Source organism: Dermacentor silvarum, chromosome 7, assembly GCF_013339745.2.
Source record: "Dermacentor silvarum isolate Dsil-2018 chromosome 7, BIME_Dsil_1.4, whole genome shotgun sequence".
In the NCBI taxonomy this organism is placed as follows: Eukaryota; Metazoa; Arthropoda; class Arachnida; order Ixodida; family Ixodidae; genus Dermacentor; species Dermacentor silvarum.
Window position 1 is genome coordinate 154,954,871 of NC_051160.1, and position 18,957 is coordinate 154,973,827.

At 45.2% G+C, this 18,957-nt stretch overlaps 1 protein-coding gene across 1 annotated transcript in view; it reads right to left on the bottom strand.

The window, feature by feature from the left end:
• LOC125947236 (uncharacterized) overlaps window positions 1-18,957 on the bottom strand; it is a 136,587-nt gene that overhangs the window by 70,417 nt on the left and 47,213 nt on the right. Inside the window, exons 8-10 of the mRNA XM_049671647.1 lie at window positions 17,306-17,351; window positions 10,769-10,903; window positions 6,519-6,587 (exon numbers count right to left, since the gene is read on the bottom strand). Coding sequence (XP_049527604.1) covers window positions 6,519-6,587; window positions 10,769-10,903; window positions 17,306-17,351 — 250 coding nt within the window. The remainder of the gene's footprint in view (window positions 1-6,518; window positions 6,588-10,768; window positions 10,904-17,305; window positions 17,352-18,957) is intronic.

Consider the following 18,957-nt stretch of genomic DNA (forward strand, 5'->3'; position numbering starts at 1 on the left):
GTGCCACTGAGCGGAACACTTTAAAAAAAGTTTGCACCTTTTAGGTCGTATCTTGTCCCAAAACAATAATCGTCATCTGCCTTGCTTGCGTTTCCTTTCTTGAAAGCTCAGCGTTCGCTACTTTCCTGCCGAGAATGCTGTGTCACGCTGATAACGCGCAAGCCTTGCGTGACTAGGAAGTACCAGGCTGGCAGCGTGAAAGAAACGAAATGCGGACAAGACAGATGATGATTATTGTTTGGGGACAACATACGACCCAAAGGGTGTAAACGTTTTTCTAGACTGAACTTAGCCGCAACGAGACTAAGAGTGTACTTTCAGCAACCATTGCTGTGACACTTTAAGGAAGGTGTTAAATCTAGTGCCCGTAAAGTACCCGTAAAGCGTTCGTTCTAACCGGGAGTTGAACCAAACCTCACCGCAAACCGAAAACCGTACCCGAACCGGAATTCTAGCCGCAACTAAACCTGAACCGAAAAAAAAGTAAAGGTTACCGGTTTGGCACGAACCTGGCCCTGGAATGCACTTAGAAAAGTCCTAATGTGAAACAAGAAATGAAATGGATATACTCTCTGCCGATCCCAGAACAGTGCAGGATGTAGAAATGTTAGGTAGGGTAAAGGACAGTGATCATAGGTTAGTCAGGTCTAGGGTTGCTGTCAATTTGAAAAAGTACAGAGCAAAATTTGTCACGAAGAAACGGGCCAACCTAGACGGAGTATGGGCAAAGGCACATGTATTCAGGCTGGTACTCGCAAAAAAATATGCAGATTTAGAACAGAAAGATGAAGATAGCATAGAAGCCATGACTGAAACCATAACTAGGCTGATTTACGAAGCAGCAATTGAAGTGGGGCGTAATGCACAAAGGCCACCCGCAGAAAAGCTCTCCTAAGTAACGAAGGGCCTAACAGCGAAATGAAAGGTCCTGAAAGTGTCCAACTCTAGACATCAGATTGAATTCGCTGAACTGTGAAAACTTAACAAGAAGTAAGTGATATTCCAAAGTCTAAAGTCGGAAAGATTGAGGTAGCGGCCAAAAATTGCCACAGCATGAAATCAGTGAGAAGAAAACTTGGCATAGGACAGGCAAAGATGTGTGCAGTGGTACATAGGCAGGGTAACGTTGTCAGCAATTTCGATGATACAGTAAAAACAGCCAAAGAATTCTATACTGACCTGTGCAATACCCAGAGAAGCCACGCATCATTCATCAGAAGTACTGATGACCACGATACAGAGGCTCCTTATATAATTAGCAATGGAGTTAGAAGGGCCTTGGATGACATGTCCAGGGAACAAGCGGCAGGAGAAGACATAACAGTCGATTTACTCAAAGATGGAGGAGATATTATGCATGAAAGGCTTGCGCATTTTAATGCACAATGCATCACGACTTCAAGTGTACCAGAGAGCTGGAAGAATGTCAGCATTATACTAATCCATAGGAAGGGAGACAATAAGGAATTGAATTATAGACCCATTAGATTGCTTTCAGCTTTGTATAAAATATTTTCAAGATAATTTGAATACAATCAGGGAAACACGACCTCAATCAACCAACAGAACAGGCTGGCTTTAGGAACAGACATTCTAAAATGAATCATGTCCATTTCATCAGTCAGTTAATTGAGAAATCTGCAGAGTACAATCAACTTTATCAACATGAGGTTAAACGGCGAATGTCTCAGCAACATTCGGTTTGCGAATGACATTGTCATGTTCAGAAACACTGGGGATGAGTTGCAAGAATGATTGAAGGCCTTAACCGATGAAATATAACAATAGGGTTTAAGAATAACATGCAGCGTTCAATACCTCAGCAAGGTAACAAGAATTTATGAATGCCAGTTAGCTTCTAGAGTCTGTGCACGAGTACGCTTATCTAGGTAAATTGCTCACAGATGACTCTGATCATCAGAAAGAAATTCACAGAACACAAATGGGTTGGAGTGCATGCGGCAGAAACCACCAAATCCTGACTGGGAGCTTACCACTGTCGTTGACAAGAAAAGTATACAATCTGTGCATTCTACCGGAGCAAATATATGGGACACAAACTTGGAGGTTAACAAAGAATCTCGAGAACAAGTTTAGGACCGCGCAAAGTGCGATGGAACGAAATATCTCAGGCGTAACGTTAAGAGGCAGGAAGAGAGCGGTACAGATCAGACAGCAAACGGGGGTAGTCGATATTCCAGTGGACAATCAGAGAAAAAAAGATGGAGCTGGGCAGGTAATGTAATGCGCAGGGCAGATGCCGGTTGACCATTAGAGGTACAGAATGGATACCAAGGGAAGGGAAGCGCAGTCGAGGACGGCACATAATTAGGTGGGAGGATTAGCATTGATAACATGTGAAGCGGACTACTTCTGGAATGTGAAAGGAAGACGAAGAAGAGAAGGGAGAAGAGGAAGAAGAGGGGTCGGTGGAGAATAATATTAAATGGCGGACAACACCCGTCTTACCGAAGTTATGTCTGGTGATTAGTTATTCTACCCGGACCGCTACATATTTTGGCGCAGCCGACAACGAACATGTGGGTTACGTTCTGCATCGACCAGACGTCGCCGCAGCATGTTGTCTTCAAGAGTTACCAAGTGCAAGGTGAGCCATCAACTGACCTTCCACGTCATGTTAGTTCAGCAGACCTCATCGACACAGTTATGAAAGAAGCCTCCATAGGACGCGAGCAACTTCTTCAAATGGAATCGGTGAAGGTGAATCTGTCACTACCGGCACTGGAACAACTTATCCTCGAGCCAATGCGATGTGGACGCTTCACGCAAGGAACCTCTGCGGAGAAGGTGAGCATCATAATGAAAATTATTGAAGAGCAGCAGCGACAAATGACGCAACACGGTCAACTAATGAAAACTCTAGTTGAGTCACTCAGCTTAGACAAACCAGCGCAAAAGCTTGTGGAGCCGGACATTTTTGAAGGCAACCACCAAAGTCCTCACCAATGGCTATCCTTTTATGAGTACGCATCGGAAAAGAATAAGTGGATTTCTGATGTTGAAAAAATTAAAAACATGCGACGTTATCTTCATGCCACCGCCAGGAAATGTTATGATTTGCAGCTTCTTGACAAGGCAGCCCCGTGTTGGGAGAAATGGAAAGTGAGTTTCCTGGCTGCTTTCGAAATCAGTGCTGTAAAAAGATGGGATGCTGCTCTAGGTTACCAGTACGCATCAGGATCTCCTCTAGAGTATGTCCTTGAGAAGCGTCGTTTGCTGCATGCAGCTGAACCTAGGCTCGCCTCAACGACAGTTCTTGCCTTAGTTATGCAGGGTCTCTGTTTGGACATTCGAAATGAAGTTCAGATGAAAGCCCCGAAGACCCTAGACGAGCTTTTTCAGTGCCTCCAGAATCTGTTCCCAGGACCAGAACTCGAACAGGAAGGCTCAGTGTGGAGGAGACAACTGGTTTTAAATAATCAGGACGTGAATAAGTTGAGTCCCCATAAGGAGTGCCTATCCTCGAACAGCTATGCAAGTAACTACATTCACAGTTCGACGCTATTCCAGGCATTATCAGCACATTGGCCCGAACTGTGAATGAAGTGAACAAAGTGAAATTCAAGCAGGCGACAGATGTGATGATAACCCCAAAACATTCAAGCATCCCATTTGAAGTCATTCACTTAGACTTCGCGGAACTTAAAAAGAATGGAGAAGGCACAAAGAAAACTCAAGCGTTTTTACTCAGCATCGACGAATGCACAAGAATGATCACTGCCAAGGCAGGAAAAGAAGACGCCAACAGTGTTATTGCTCTTCTTCAAGCTCAATGCTTCCAAAATACAAAGACGATTGTGTGTGACAATGGCCCGGCCTTTCGGAGCAAAAAGTTAGCCAACTGGACACGAGATCATGGGATAACGGTAAAATTTTGTTCACCCTACCATCCTGCAGCAAACGGCCTTGCTGAACGTGCTATAAGGGACATCAAGCAATTCATGAAGATGTACCCAAAATTCCGAGGTGGCTGGAAGTGCTGCCTGGAGGCTGCTACAAGACACCACAACCGTTCCTATACGAGCGGTTTAGGATGCAGTCCTATCTTTGCCACTTCTGGAATTGTGCCTACTCTTCCTGCGGATTGCGAACTCGGCATCCTGGAGAAGCTTACGCTTAGTGAAGCCAAGAAAAGCGAGAAACAAGAAGACGCCTACAGACAGCGCATTAAGAGGAACTTCGACAAGAGGCGGAACAGCGACATACCAGATATAGAAGTAGAAGACCACGTCCTAGTCAGGAAAGGAATTGGAAGTACCAACGCTACATTTTACGGACCCTTCCCCGTGGTTAAAACGGCATCGCAGCACGGTGTATTGAAGACTATTTGGTACCTGGGAGCCACCGGCCAAACAGAGTGCGCCTCAATCGGCAATGTGATCAAATATTACACCAGGAGGTGTAAACAAAAGAAGCCGGGGAGGGTGAAGCAGACTACTTCTGGAATGTGAAAGGAAGACGAAGAAGAGAAGGGAGAAGAGGAAGAGGGGTCGGCGGAGAATAATATTAAATGGCGGACAACACCCGTCTTACCGAAGTTATGTCTGGTGATTAGTTATTCTACCCGGACCGCTACAACATGCAGGCGCAAAATGGAATTAGGTAGCGCAAGGCAGGTGTAATTGGAGATTGCTGAGAGAGGCCTTGATCCGGCAGGGGACATAAAAATAGGATGATGATGATGATGATGATGATGATGATGATGATGATGATGATGATGATGATGGGTGTGTAAACGGCTACCCAATACATAAGCCCGTCTTCGATATACAAGTAACAACCTTCCTGGCGGTGTACCACACGAGACTCACGAGTTGCGTTATGCGCGAGAATGTATATAGGCGATATGCATGTGACTGATAACTATAGGGCCATATCTGCCGATGCGCTTGCACTTTTGTACTCCACCATGCCAGTTCTGTTCCGCCACCAAAACGTTGTTTAAGGAGCACCGCAGAATGACCACGTCTGTTAAGCTCCCTCTTCGACCGTTTGGCCAGCTGGCTACTTTCACTAAATAACCCTTAAACGCACACACCAGGACTCACGGAGAACAAAAAAGTCGGTGTCCGCGAGAAAGGAAAATAGAAAAACCAACTAGTTAATCAGCACGGCTGCTTGTAACAATAACACTCTGGTCGCTAATTAACGTCGTCACCATCTCAGAACGCGGTAACAACGGCTTTAAACATAACAGAAAACCTGCTTATCTTGTGCTTTATAGTTCAGCGCACGTTTAGCGCCTCTGAGTAGAGCACAATGACCTTCGATTTCTACAATTAAATTCGAAGGGACAATGAACATGATTTGGACAATTTTGGGCTCGTACGCAGCGCATGGAACTGTTCCGCGCGTGCGACTGCGCAAGAAATGTTGTGGAGGTGTTTATGACAAACTGCCCTTGTTCCTCCTTGAGTATTATCACCAGAGTGCACCCAGGATCTCTGCCAGGGGGGGGGGGGGGGTTTACAGTTTGCCAATACCATCTAAACAGCACTAATTTCGATTTCTTCACGGGAAATTGTCAAAAAATGAGCTTTTTGCGAGGGTACAGACGATTGCGCGTCTAACATCTTAGTTGCAGCACTCAAATGCGTAAGGAAAGAAAGGGGGTTAAACAAAAGGGGAGGTTAAGTCGGCCTCAGGGGGGGGGGGGGGGGGTTACAACCCCCGAATCTCCCCCCGTCGGTGCGCCACTGATTATCACTGTCGTCACCTGCTTTTAAAACAAGACAGAAAGACAAATTCAAATTGTGTCAGTTGCTGGCTTCTTTCTTTGCTATAGACTAAAAGTTTGAAGGGGCAATTTATGTAATACAATGTGAATCCGCGCTATGTAAATGCCACAGTTCGCTCACAAGCAGTCCAGTTCTAATGCTTGAAGCAAAAAACAATTAGCTGACTATACTTCTGTCAAGGCGTGGAAGCTAAACCCACCCCATGCAGACAAAGGTATTTGCACTAATTATCTATCTGATATTTACATAAAAAATATCCGTATCTGTGCAACCTATTCGCAAACTGCAGGTTGCAGAGAAAAACGTCGTCACTCATCCTTGTCAAGGTGCCTCGTCTGTATTTCGATAGCCAGTTTTCGAAAATGCCATCGATGAAATTGCGGCGATGGCGAAATAAGTTTATCTCGGCGGCGTGCATCGTGCCTCCGACAAGTGCAAGAAAAAAAAGGATCCAGCATGGAACCTCACGGCCGTTGTTCGTGTTGTCGGCATCTCAACATATTGATCTACGCTCCATGCTAAAGGCAAATACAACCATAGGGCTGTTTTGCCAGCAATTTCGCCAAAAGGCAGGGGGAAGCTTACATAGCTGAACCAGTCCACGAACCAGTTCCGGTTCGCGAATCGTTATATTTTTATAAGTTCGAACAGGAGCTGAAGCGAAATGAAATCGGAGAGCGCTAAACTCGAAGCTGAACCGATCCAGTATTTTTTTTTCCCTCGACACCCTGCTTCTAACTTCAGTGCCGGCGTACTTACGTCGCATTTCATCTGCTTGACATCTTTGTCGAACTGTTCCATTATAGCAATACGGATTTTCTGCTTCTTCTGAAATCAAGAGAGAAAAAAGTGAGTATTCACGGTTCACCTAATAAACGATAACGGAAAATTGTTATCTGCTAATTCATAACAGTTCAAAGTGTTAACTCTTCATTCTCCAAGACCTAATTGATAAGCTATTAAGAGCGAACAGCCGACATTTGGTCGACCGTACTTCTGGAATACCAACTTAACCATTGCTACCGTGAGCGAAGGTTCGGTAAACACCAAAGAATCCGAGAAGACGTGTAACGGCTCCACAGAGCTCGCCACGAAAATACTAGAGGCAACTGTGACGCTGTGATCATTCAGCTACGTCAGCAATGATGGGCAGTCGGTGAACTTGTCCAATCTTGGTGCTTGTGGCTTCGGACATTTTTGTGAGTTCGTTTATTACGCGTTATTGGCTTTATTAGCCCAAATTTTCAGTCAATTTTTTTAATTGCAGAAGGAAAAGAAACAATGCGCACCTGCATAATTATTGCGTATTTTTGCATTACAGCATAAGAGTTCGTTTAATACGACCAATTTCGCAAAGTCCCAAAGCTGGTCAAAGCAATGAGGACGAAGTTTAGACATATACATGTAATAACCATCATCCCCATGTCGGCTGAATAGCAATGCTCTCAGCTCCCTTGGAGGTATTTGTGGCAGATATTCCTCCAGCAATTTGTCTATTAAACTGTACGGGCTATGCACAACCACAGTTTCAAAAGACCCGGAAGTGAAGCAGATATCTTAACCGAATCCCAAAAAGTAGTCTTCGTACGTGCCTGAGCCCGAACAGAACCTGGACTGAACAGTATATCTTATACCGGCTCGTGTGAAACGATTCAAGTATTTCGAATGATGCACCTTCTTTTTTCATGTCTGGCTTTTCACCCATGAGAGTTTCCTCCGCTGTTATACCACAGGCCGTAGAGAAAAAAAAACTTAGAAGAGCAACCGTAATATTGTGGTTTTTCCAAACCAGTCGATCCCAATTATGATAGTCACTCTTGTAAAGTACTGCAAAGACAAATTCTTTAAACCCTACGGATCCCCGCGAGCAAGACGGCCATGCGCATGTCCTGAATGGCAACTAACCAACACCGTGAATGATGAGTAACAATTGAAAAGGGGCGGCAGTAGAGCTATGGGCGGAGCTCATGAACTGCCAGGCCCTGTCGTTTGATGACTGGTGTAGTTGCGGTCGAACTTGCTCAACGAGCTGATCGTGTGGGCAGAAGATGTGCTGCGTCACCAACATGTTGGACAAGGACTGCTTTAAGGCCAATACCGTACCGCTAGCTCCGGTGCGCAACTCTGTGCCGGCAGAGGCGTCAATACGATGAAATAAGGGGCGGAATAGGGAGGTAGTAAAGTTGTGAAAACGAGAAACCGCAATGAGCTGTCAGGTAGACGGCACAATCCTTGCGCAGACACGCAAAATCAGTTGGTTGGCCATCTCGGCAAACTTGGGTATAAAACGTCGGAAGTACGAGCAAGAGCACTATGAACTTCGCTATGTGACTGCTGCTGCTTAAAGTCACTAACTGCAGCGAACTTCCGGGCGTTTGGCCGCACACCGTACCTGTTTACTCGAGATGTCGAAACCCTAGCGCTTTTGATTCGACAAAGTGACATTTCTTCGGGTTCAAGGTAAGTACAGCACAGTCCAAATACGTCAAATCAACTTCATGTCGATTACTGTCGATTACAAATGTGCCGCTGGGAATCACCTCATTGTCAAGAAACAAGTGTGATTAAATCGTCGCGGTGCCGCAGGTCGTTGTACCATGGATGGAGCACCGGTCTTCGGTGCTGAGCGATCCTGGGTAGGAATCATATGTTGGTTCTATTTCAATACCATACATTTACGCCTGACGTCAGTGGTCTAAGGTGCGCTCCTGCACGCATTATCAACGGAATCGACCTGTTGTGAACAATGGATGATAACAAAGAAATGAAATCGAGTGAAAGAAATCTTTAGTTGTACCGACCCTCACTCAAATCCTACCATCTGACACGTGAAATGTGTTTTGAAGGGAATATTTGAGCGGCCCAAAACGAGGTGCAACCTACCGACCTGCCTACCTACCTACCGCAAAGTGCTGGCATTAGCCAAACAATGCTTCGCATCAAAACAATGACTGTTTTCGTGTTAATGCGTAAACAAGATAATGTAGCACTGGGCTAGAATGTCACGCGGGGCAAAACGCAACATAATTTGTCTAACACCATCTATCATGAAAACCCTTCACCAGAAAAGATTCAACCTGTGAACGATCTATATAGCTAGCTTTCCGCTTCAAGTAAAGGAAAAATGGCTGTAATGTAGTTCCAATCCAGCTCAAATCCTGCGCTTAATGTATCTCAAATGCAGTTCCAATCCAGCTCAAATCCTGCTCAAATCCAGCGCTTAATGCAGCCTCAATTCTGCTCAAATCCTGCAATTGTGTAGTTCAAATCTAGCGCTAATGCAGCTACACTAACGTGAAACCTGGGGAAGTGCGAAGCAATGATGCACCGGTGCTGGAGTTGCGCTGGAGGGAGAAGCAATCGAGTGCTTGTGGGGTGGTGGCGCCCTCTCTTGCGCTGCGCTGGTACAAATCTGGCGTTTGGTAAGCGATTTTAACGAGTTTCTGCTAATTAATGCCCTTAATGCTTGCTTATTCCTGTCGTTTATGTTATTATGAATCATGTTAGTTTATTTTGAACCGGTTTTGATCAATTCTGCACTTGTTTTGACCCTGTTTTGAGCACTTCTTTTTGAGCGTGATCGCGACAGATCACGCACTACGGCACTACGCACCCTGAAGTGCTTTGCACCTAAAACGCTCGTGCATACACCTTGGGGACAAGGTAAATAACCCCAAGTAGTCAATAATAATCTGGAGACGCCCACTACGGCGTGCCGCATATTGCTGATCGTAGTTTTAGGACGTAACACCCCAGATTATAATTATTTAATATGTTGTTCTAATTGAAATGCAGAAATAATCTGTGTGAATTCGGTTATTTCGACATTTCAATTAAACATAACTTCTACGATTTTTCCGGATTCGCTGTCTGCCTCTTCGTACAATTGGGAATAAGCGATAATGGAGGCCCTCTGTTTCTCATATTCTCACTCTTTGCTTAGCGAGGGCCTGGAATTTGGCAGTCTTGGTGTCTCGAGGTGTCACGTATACGAGAGTTTATTGTCCAGGTGCCTGCTACCTAAGATCACGTACTACTTTACAGCTGCGGTTAACAAGGGCGCTCTACGTCTGCCATCTTGACCGCGCTGGCTAAACCTCCCTAGGCTAATCTTGTACCCACATTCCCAAGAAAGTGCCTGGAGAGTTGGCGCTGCGGTAGCCTAATTGGCTAAGCACCGTACGCCTAATGGGAAGGATGTGGGTTCGGTCTCCTCCTGAGGGAAGTAAACTTTTCGTTGCCTTTACCTGATTATTGCTACATTTCGATAAAACACGCTTACCTTATCATGCGCGTTCTCTGGCTTCGTTGTCTCTCACTTCATGTGACTGTGCTTTTTTAAGTCGCTTTCTGAGCTCCTTCAGTCGCAAATTACGATGCACTGTCGACAAACGTAGGGTGTCCCAGACAACGCGCGCCAATTTAAAGGTAAAGGCTACGAGATAGGAGGATGGCACCAAGAGTATTTTTTAGCAGTCGCAGTGCGCAAACTACAAATTTCTTATTAGTATTGATTAGCTAATTAGACAAAATTATTACCTAAAGTATTCAATACATGTACAATACGTAATCTCGAGTGCTATAAATTGTGCATCTCATTCAAGATCACCGTTTTCAGAACTCCCCAACTGGCTACTTTTTTCCACGTTATTGACCCGTTTGAACGTTGTGTTGCCAAATGCGAACATGGATGCGAGTGAGCTCATGAGTGAGCGCGTTCCCGCGACATAAATGCTCTCTAAGGGGGTTTCGTTAGACTCTGCTCAATCATGGCCTCCGAGATCTGGTGGCGTGCGCTGTGGACAGCCCGTGCCACTCTTCTCGAAGGTCATGGCTGATTAGATCCCCTGGTGACGGCGAAAAAGTGACAAGAAGGTGGCGTAGCTTCTTCCATGCTGTTATGAGTAGCCGCGTGATGCAATACGCCACAGCGCATTCTTATCGCATTCTTATCGATTGCTGCAGTAGCACCACCACCTTTTCAATAATAGGTAAACAAATGTACGCACCAGGATGGCTTTCTGAGCAGCGAAATAATCGTTTTTCTGCTGCATGTTGCTGGCATTGGTTGGGTTTACGAGATTGCTGAAGCCACCAAAAAAACGGCTGAAGTAGTTCCGGTACATATCGGTGATTTCCTTTTCCTGGACCGAATGAAAATGCATAGGACAGTAAATGTATCGCTGCTATATCCAGCCCCTTATGCATGATGCCCCAGCTATCATGCACACAGCTAGTTTTCTTTTCTTTTTTTCAATCTAATTCCGTGCAGGATGATACCAACTATGTTTTAGCGGCCACCTGTAGGGGGTCGTCCTTTTTTGTTCTTTTTTTCTGTCGTCCTTACATTAATTATCAAGCTATCCTTAGGGCATATATGTCAACACTACATTTTAGAACACTTCAGAGGACAGCTAGGAGCATTTAAAATCAAGCCCATCGACATTACTATGCGGAAAACAGAAAAGCGCAAACCAACAATTAACAACTAATTATTTGCGAGTAATTATTATGTGAAACTTGCAGTTTACGAATTAGTGCCGTCGAGCCCTATATTAGGCATACTTACTTTCTAATGGATAATATCTTCACAATGTGCTGCTTCAAAACTAAAGGTATCAAAATGCAAAAAAAAAGGTAAGGCGTGCAGACACGGACACAAGAGGAAAGAAGTGGACAAACGCGGCGTTTGTGTTGTCCACTTATCTCCTCTTGTGTCCGTGTCTGCACGCGGCGTTTGTGTTGTCCACTTCTTTCCTCTTGTGTCCGTGTCTGCACGCCTCACCTTTTTTGCATTATGAACGCATACCAACTAGCTCAGCTTTCTGTCGTTCTAAGGTATCAAAGTTAGATACTTTTAGTAGGGGCTCCACGAGCGCGTGTATTCTCATCTGAAACGCCTGGTCAATTCTTTAAAATTCAAGTCAGTTTATAGAGATCATGGTGATGTGTGCAGGACCGGGCAAAAAGTAAGCACTTTGCTTGAGAAAACCCAGGGCCCAGTGTATAAAGCATGCAACAAAAGCATACAAGCGCATAACATAGGCATACAGGGCACAGAACGCATACCTGAATTCATAGTTCCTCTAAGGGCTACGAAACTTTAACATGGCACCCTTTTCTCGTTCCTAAATAGGAACTACAAAATCTTTCGCGTTTGATTTTACCAAACAGTAACAGAAGAGCCCTCGGCTTGAAAAAATACATTAAAATACATTTGTATTTATAGCAACCAGCTATATTCGGTAAAATAAGTATCGTAAGTTTAGTAACAAACATGTTAACGCGTAATTTGGTAAACATTTCTTCCCGCTCCCCTCTGGTGGCATACCAGTTGCCAGACGCCGGAGGCAAAGTCAAAACTTGCGTCAGTCAAAGTGAAAACTATGCTCACCTTAAAAGAAGTAGAAAGAATACCTTCTAAAGAAAATTTAGGCTGGCACATGTTTAGAAATGTGTGTTCTCTACATGAGTGACGAAATTCGATGGTGTTAGAACTAAATTCGTTCTCCACTACAAGCATTTTATAAGAAGTATAAATGGAACAACAATCCTTATTGTTGCCGCACCCTGGTAAAGGGCAATTATCTGTATGTTCTGGCGGTACTTCAAAAATTATATCAAGTTGTGTTGCCTTGAGAATTCACCCGCTTCATCATTCTCAACGTGTATCCTAAAGTGGTTAGCTTTTATTGATGTTTGCTGCTTAAGTAAATTTTTCTTTGTTGTTTAACGCAATAATTACGCTCCTCCTCAAGTAATATGCCTCAGGCCGTGCAATTGTGTCCTCTCCCACCGGTACCATAGTTCCATCCTCTATTCTGTGAGTGCCAAAAGTACAAAGGTAATGTTGCTCCTTTTTTCGGTGCCCAATAAGTTAGCAAACCTCTGCGGGACACTAATCCAGCAACTGGTTTTGGCACGTAAATCCCCAGAAAGAAGAAGATTCATTAAGCACACCATGGCCGCGATATTGTAGCGATGCCTTATGACTTATTTTAGAATAGTCTTATCATCCACCGCTCACGGTCGGCTGATCCCGTTGATAACGCGAGCGGACCTTCGCTCTGACCACTGACAAAGCTGCGATAAGCGCGAAAAGGCATTATTACTTTAAAGTCATCGCTACAAAATACCGGCCCATGTCTGTCTTATACCAGCACGCCCCTCGCTTGCGGGAAAAGCTACATTTGTCAAACAGGAAGATGCATAAATGATCGGTTTCGGCAGCACCATGCCAAAGAAAACTAAACGTGGGGTGGGGTGTTTTCTCGCCCTCCAACTGGCCAGAGATGCAGCCGCCAAGTCAGATTGAAAAAACAAACGCAAATGTTATCATCAGAAGCAAGGGTGCAATTACGAGCTTAGTTATGAAGTTGGACACACAGCAATCTTTGGCGACGCATGGTTTATGAAACCGTCCACTCCTAGGGTTAGCAAACATCGATATTCCTTTATCAAGTAAAGATATGACTTGAAGTATTATCAGTGTTGCATCAGAGGTGTCTGCTTATTTTTTGTGGTTTTGCTTATGGTTACCCCGCGATATACATGTGTCCTATGACGCTTTTCGTGGTTTAATCAGGCCCCGGAAAGTAAAGCTAGTTTCGGTTTCAAGGAACATGCGCGCTTCTAGCGGTTGCCGGACATCCTAAGTTAATTTTTTATTTCACTTTTTGTGAATTTTAAATCGGGCGAAGCGCGGGAAGTGGTCGGCTTCGTGCGCCCGTCCAGCTTGCTTCCGCTCACCCTTGCCACTCGCTCAGCGATATCACAAGCCAAATCGCGCTTGGCCGTCTGCTTCGGTTGCCGTCCCAAGTGTGAAGATGGGAAAGGTAAGACAGAGAAGCTTGATCAGGCGTGCAACGAACGGGCGACGCAGGAAACCAGGGGTGCGATCTTGTACGCGTTCTAAAATGGAACGGAGGCGGTCCTTTCCATCGAGCCGCACACGATTATCGTCACGGTTCAAATTGACCAATCGTGTGCGGCTCGATGGAACGGACCGCCTCCGTTCCATTTTGGAACGCGTACAAGATCGCGCCCCAGGCTGACCAAGCATTAGACGAAGATGGCTAAACCGGGGCATCACATGTGTTGCGCGGCTGTGTGGTGTTCGAACACCGGGAATTCCAGATCTGCGAAGTTTTTCAGGTATCCTAATGACCACGGGTAAGCACAAGTATTTCACTTTGTTTTCTGAGCAGGTAATCATTTTACAAGAGTATACCAGTTATGTACAAGCCTGAGTAGACTGACATAGGAGCAGTGTCGCTCGACCCATTCGTCATGAAATGATGGCAGCCCATCTGCTGTCGGTGAAATACTTGTAATGAGGGGCTTGAGTGCATGTTTTTGGGCCATACATTTTGTTCACTCGTTAAAAAAAGAAAAGAAACAAAGACGCAGCCGTGGTGGTTACTAATTTTCGCATTGGTTTGGATCTTCCGGAATCTATTTTCCCTCATTATGTACAAATTTTCATTGTGAATGAAAATTGCTTCTGTAGATTGTCACTTTCGCACGGTGTGGAGGTCAGTCTTTTTCCAGTACCGAATGTGTGAATAAAAATACGGCGTTTGACTTTTACTTGTGTTGAGTTTTGGCTGGCCGAGAAATCAGCTAGTTTTAGTTGATCCACTTCACAACACACGAACAAAATTAACGATTGATGGTGCCAGGAAGTTATTTTCTTTATGCTACCCCCGCCCCCTATATCGGTGGACTAGTTGAAGTGTAGCCCTAAACGTAACCGCAAGTTAGGACTTTCAAAGCTACTACTTTCACGAAATGACGAAATGTAATATATTAACCGCGAATATTGGTAAATAACAATGGTTCGCTATATAAATGTTCTTCATTATAATTGCTTGACACTGGTGCGTACGAGCAATGTTCCAGTTGTTTAGAAAATTAGGTAAAGGAATCCCTTCCTAATACACGACACACTTCAGCGGATTCCGCTCTGTGATTTGGCCTATGTCACCGCACGGCCAGCGTAAAGTCCCTATATATACTTTTTGCTTTCTTTAATTAGCGACAAGCTTTGAAGTAGCGCCGACGAATCTCATTGGGCGGCGCTCATTCCAGCAGCCATGTTCTTCCTAACGCTGTTCACCTGCATTGACGTGCACGCTGCTGCGAACAGCGTAGATAGCAGCGGTCGTTGACGGTCGCATGCTATCTAGGAAGATAATGGCGGCCGGCGGAGTAGATGTCGCTACTTAAAAAAAGAGCGGGAAATCTAGGTACTTTAGGCTAGCGGACCTGCAAGAGAGCACGACACAGTCCGCTTGCATGCCAAGTGGGAAAGGAGGGCTTCAGCGGCCACCCTCCTCCTCCCGGCTGCGCGCTATCTTCCTCTAACTTCTGACCTTATCAGTGACGTCATGGAGGCATTGTTTTGTTTGTGAATTATTTGCAGTAGGATATCCGACAGCCGCCAGTGGTGGAAGCGGCGCTGCTACCGCGTATCGGCATGGGACCAAGCGTCCCATGGGAGGTATAGAGATTTTCCGGCCCCTGGTATAATGACGGCTGTGGAAACCGGAAATGAGTGTTTTTTGTTGTTGTTTTTTTTTTACATTAGCGCAGTGACTTGGGCCGCACGTACCTTCTACCTCCATGTTATTGCACCCGCGCTAGAAGAAGTTAGCTCAGCTACCAACAAGCGTAAATTTGTCCTTGAATTTCAAATCCTCTTTCGTATTTTTTATATATTTTCGTCTATATTGGCCTGCACAAAGACACGCTGTGATACATGATAATTCATGTCATTCATGGGCGCTATAACGTAAAATGATTCCAAACTGTTTTGATTCCAAACTCCTGACGTCAAATTTACGTAACCACCGACGCAAGCATCGGGCGGTGACCCGCAGCGTTGTCTGAAGAACCCAATCAAACACTCTCCTCGTTTATAGGAGGTCACCTTTATTCGCTTTCAAAACCAATAACACTGTCCACACTCAGCGGTTTTTTCTTATCTAATTGGCTGACAAGAGGAGAAGAGCACGCTCTCATGGAGAGGGTTTCGATGGGGCCGAGCCAGCACAGTGAAAATAGATATATAACCGCATGAAGAGCGTGGTGCCGGCTTCTGCGATTGGTACGCTTCACCTTACTTAGCTTGCAGTGGCTGGTCGAAAATCGCGGCGGCGTGCAACGGAAGGATAAGAATGCCGCTAAAACGGATCCTCAGCAAGGAAGAGTTGGCAGAGCGATGTCGTATACGTGCCGAAAGGGCTCGATAACGTTTTACTGCCGCGGAAAAAGGTTTCATCATCATCATCATCATCATCATCATCAGCCTATATTTTATGTCCACTGCAGGACGAAGGCCTCTCCCTGCGATCTCCAATTACCCCTGTCTTGCGCTAGCGTATTCCAACTTGCGCCTGCAAAAAGGTTTATCATGCGCAAATAAGTAAATGCTCACCGGCAGAAGCGAGCAGCGAAGGCCTGAGCGATCAGCGGAAAGCCATCTTCTATTCCATTCGGAACTGGGCAGTCTGTGGCTATTCAGAAAAATTTCTATAAAATGCTTTTTTTTTTCGTGTACACGTCACTTTGACGTGGTCAGTCCTCGCGTTTTTGTTAGGTCGCGTGACAGACAGGCGAAGTGGGCGTAGCCAGAAAACATTGGAGCAATAGCAGGGGGCTAATGGTGAAAAGGCGTCGTATCAGGAATGATTATATTTCTTTTGTTCGGTTTAATTATGCATAATCAGTGTGTACACGTTATATTAGATGGGGAGCTACCGCGGTTTTCGTGACGTCGCGTGACAGACAGGCGAAGTTGGCAGTGGCCCGAAAATGTTTTGACCAATCGTGGAGGCTGATTTCAGAAATTGGAATCAAAACAGCTTGGAATCCTTTTACGTTATAGCGCCCCATGTGTGAAACAACTTCATTCTACTCGCTAGCAAAATTCCCAAATGTCACAAAGGTGATATGCGCTTCTTTCACGTAATGTCATTGTTATCGCCAGAAAACTGATTTCAGTAATAAGGCGCATCGACGTGAAGTGCGCAAAATATTAAGCACGAGACTTCTGCTATTATAGGGCGATTGTGCAAATTTATTGCTGCTGGTCTGCCAAATAGCAATTTGCTATTAAATGTTTCTTGCAAGTGTTCAATTGCAAATATTTTACATTAGGATGCACCTGGAGGTCAGAGAGAAACGTTGTTTTCGGTGTCAGAAAAAAAAAGCTAGGTGCGCAGGCACAACAAAAGCGAAATGGCCAACACAAGTACTCTCTTGTTTCCGCGAGTGCACACCCAACTTTTTTTCTGGAATGAGCCCCTAGAAACTGTCATTCTATGTTGTTTCATAATAACGCGCAAGTTCCCACCGCGCCGCTGTGACAGAGATGAATGCACCGTCTTGAACTGGTTATATACACAAAAAAAATTGTCTGCTTCGGGCGTTCTGTGAATGTATGTGTGTGCGTACGTGTGCGTGCATGGGGTTTTCTCATTAAGCAGAATTATTTTGACTTTTCCCACCGCATGCTCCAGAGTTCAAAAGGTCATAGTTCTTACCCATAATGCTGCATCCTTCTTCTCTGGAAATCGGAGGAGCTCCTGCCTGCGATGAAACGCAAATTTCGGTAAACTGACCATTTGCGCTGTTTATTCGAAATCTACGTTGTACAAACTTTCCACGAGCTGTTACAGACACTCGAGGCCGGAGAGAAAAGTGAGGATGAAGATGCAAGAAGCGCAACTCCCTCAAAAGTGAAGGCTCTTGGGCTTTAGTTTAAAATTTTATCGTTGTTGCATCATGCAGTGGTTTGATACCATGCGGACACGATCGGCAGTGCGTTCTCTACGCACCCCACTCGTCTGGCTGCAATGCCCGAGCATGGTGAGAGGCCCTCCAAAGTAATTATTTAAGGTTTAACATATTCCAGCTAAATAAACGAACACTTCTCGAATTTTTTCTTATTCGTGAGCGTTACTGAACGTTCAAAAACAGCCCCGTATGATATGTGTTACAAGGAAGCACTCGAATTTCACGCAACATCAGCATATATTCCGTAAATTAACATGGTACCAATTCAGAGGTCTACCTTCCTGTTTATCTCCAGGCGTAGCCATGCAATAAAATTTACCTATATCAATATGAAGTATACATTTGGTGTTTTTTTTTAATATCCAACCTTTCATCTTTTTTTTTACTTTAACCAATTTTTTTTCTTAAATCTCAGTGATGCCGTCGGCATGTTCCTCCACACCAGGCGCATTTCTGGAAGAGGTCCAAATTACCTGTACAAGAATCCGCAATCGCCACCTAGCTCAATAAAGAGATGCCAGAAACAAAAAATTCAGTATTCACCTTCGTGGACATGTTCAAATCGAGAAATTGAAACCAAGCAGTAAAGGCATGTTTACATAGCAGTAGTCGTAACACAAAGCACTACTATAAGATATCCAGCCTTGAGACGAAGCTTTATCTCGGGGGCTCCTATCGAATGGGAGCCGAGCAACCGCAACCCAAAATTTGATGAAGTGTGTAGCATTCTAATGAGAATGTTAACATCTAGTGACTGTAGCACACAGGCCTCTCACAGCGAGGCTGTTTATGGCTAGGGCTCGGCTCATTTTTCATCTACGTCAACAAATACTCACGCCATGCGCGAACGTTCGTCGTCGTCTTGTTGCACAGCTGGCTCGTCGGCGTCCCTCGGATGTGCATGTTGAATGTATTAGTTATCAATAGGCACCATTTTCAAGTTAACTATACTCCCAGGTAGATAATGAAGGTTCCTCAAAGATTTGCCGCTGTGCGACCCACGCCGGCCATGTCTACGTTCGCATCGTGCTCTCTCTATCGGCGTTCCAAGTGCTTGAGTATCTAGTTAGCCTCCGCTCTCCCGCGGGAGCGGTGCCGTCGAAACGTCACGCGTGTCTAGTTTCCTCGGGCACCTCGGGACGGCGGTTCCGTCGTCCACGCGAATGTATATAAAACAACAGACAGAGAAGTTGCCGTTATCCATTTTGAATTTCACTTCTCTTTTGATGCCGTAATGGGGAGGCCGCGTAGAGCCCGGACCCTCGAGGAGCAATGCGCCTGAGTGCTGAACAGCTTCGCTGGTCATCCACCTTCACGGAGTGGTCTTGGGAGGCACGGCTTTTCGAGCTGGTAATGGGAAGCCAACTGGCGACCCTGAACCAAGTCCGGCGAGCCGCCG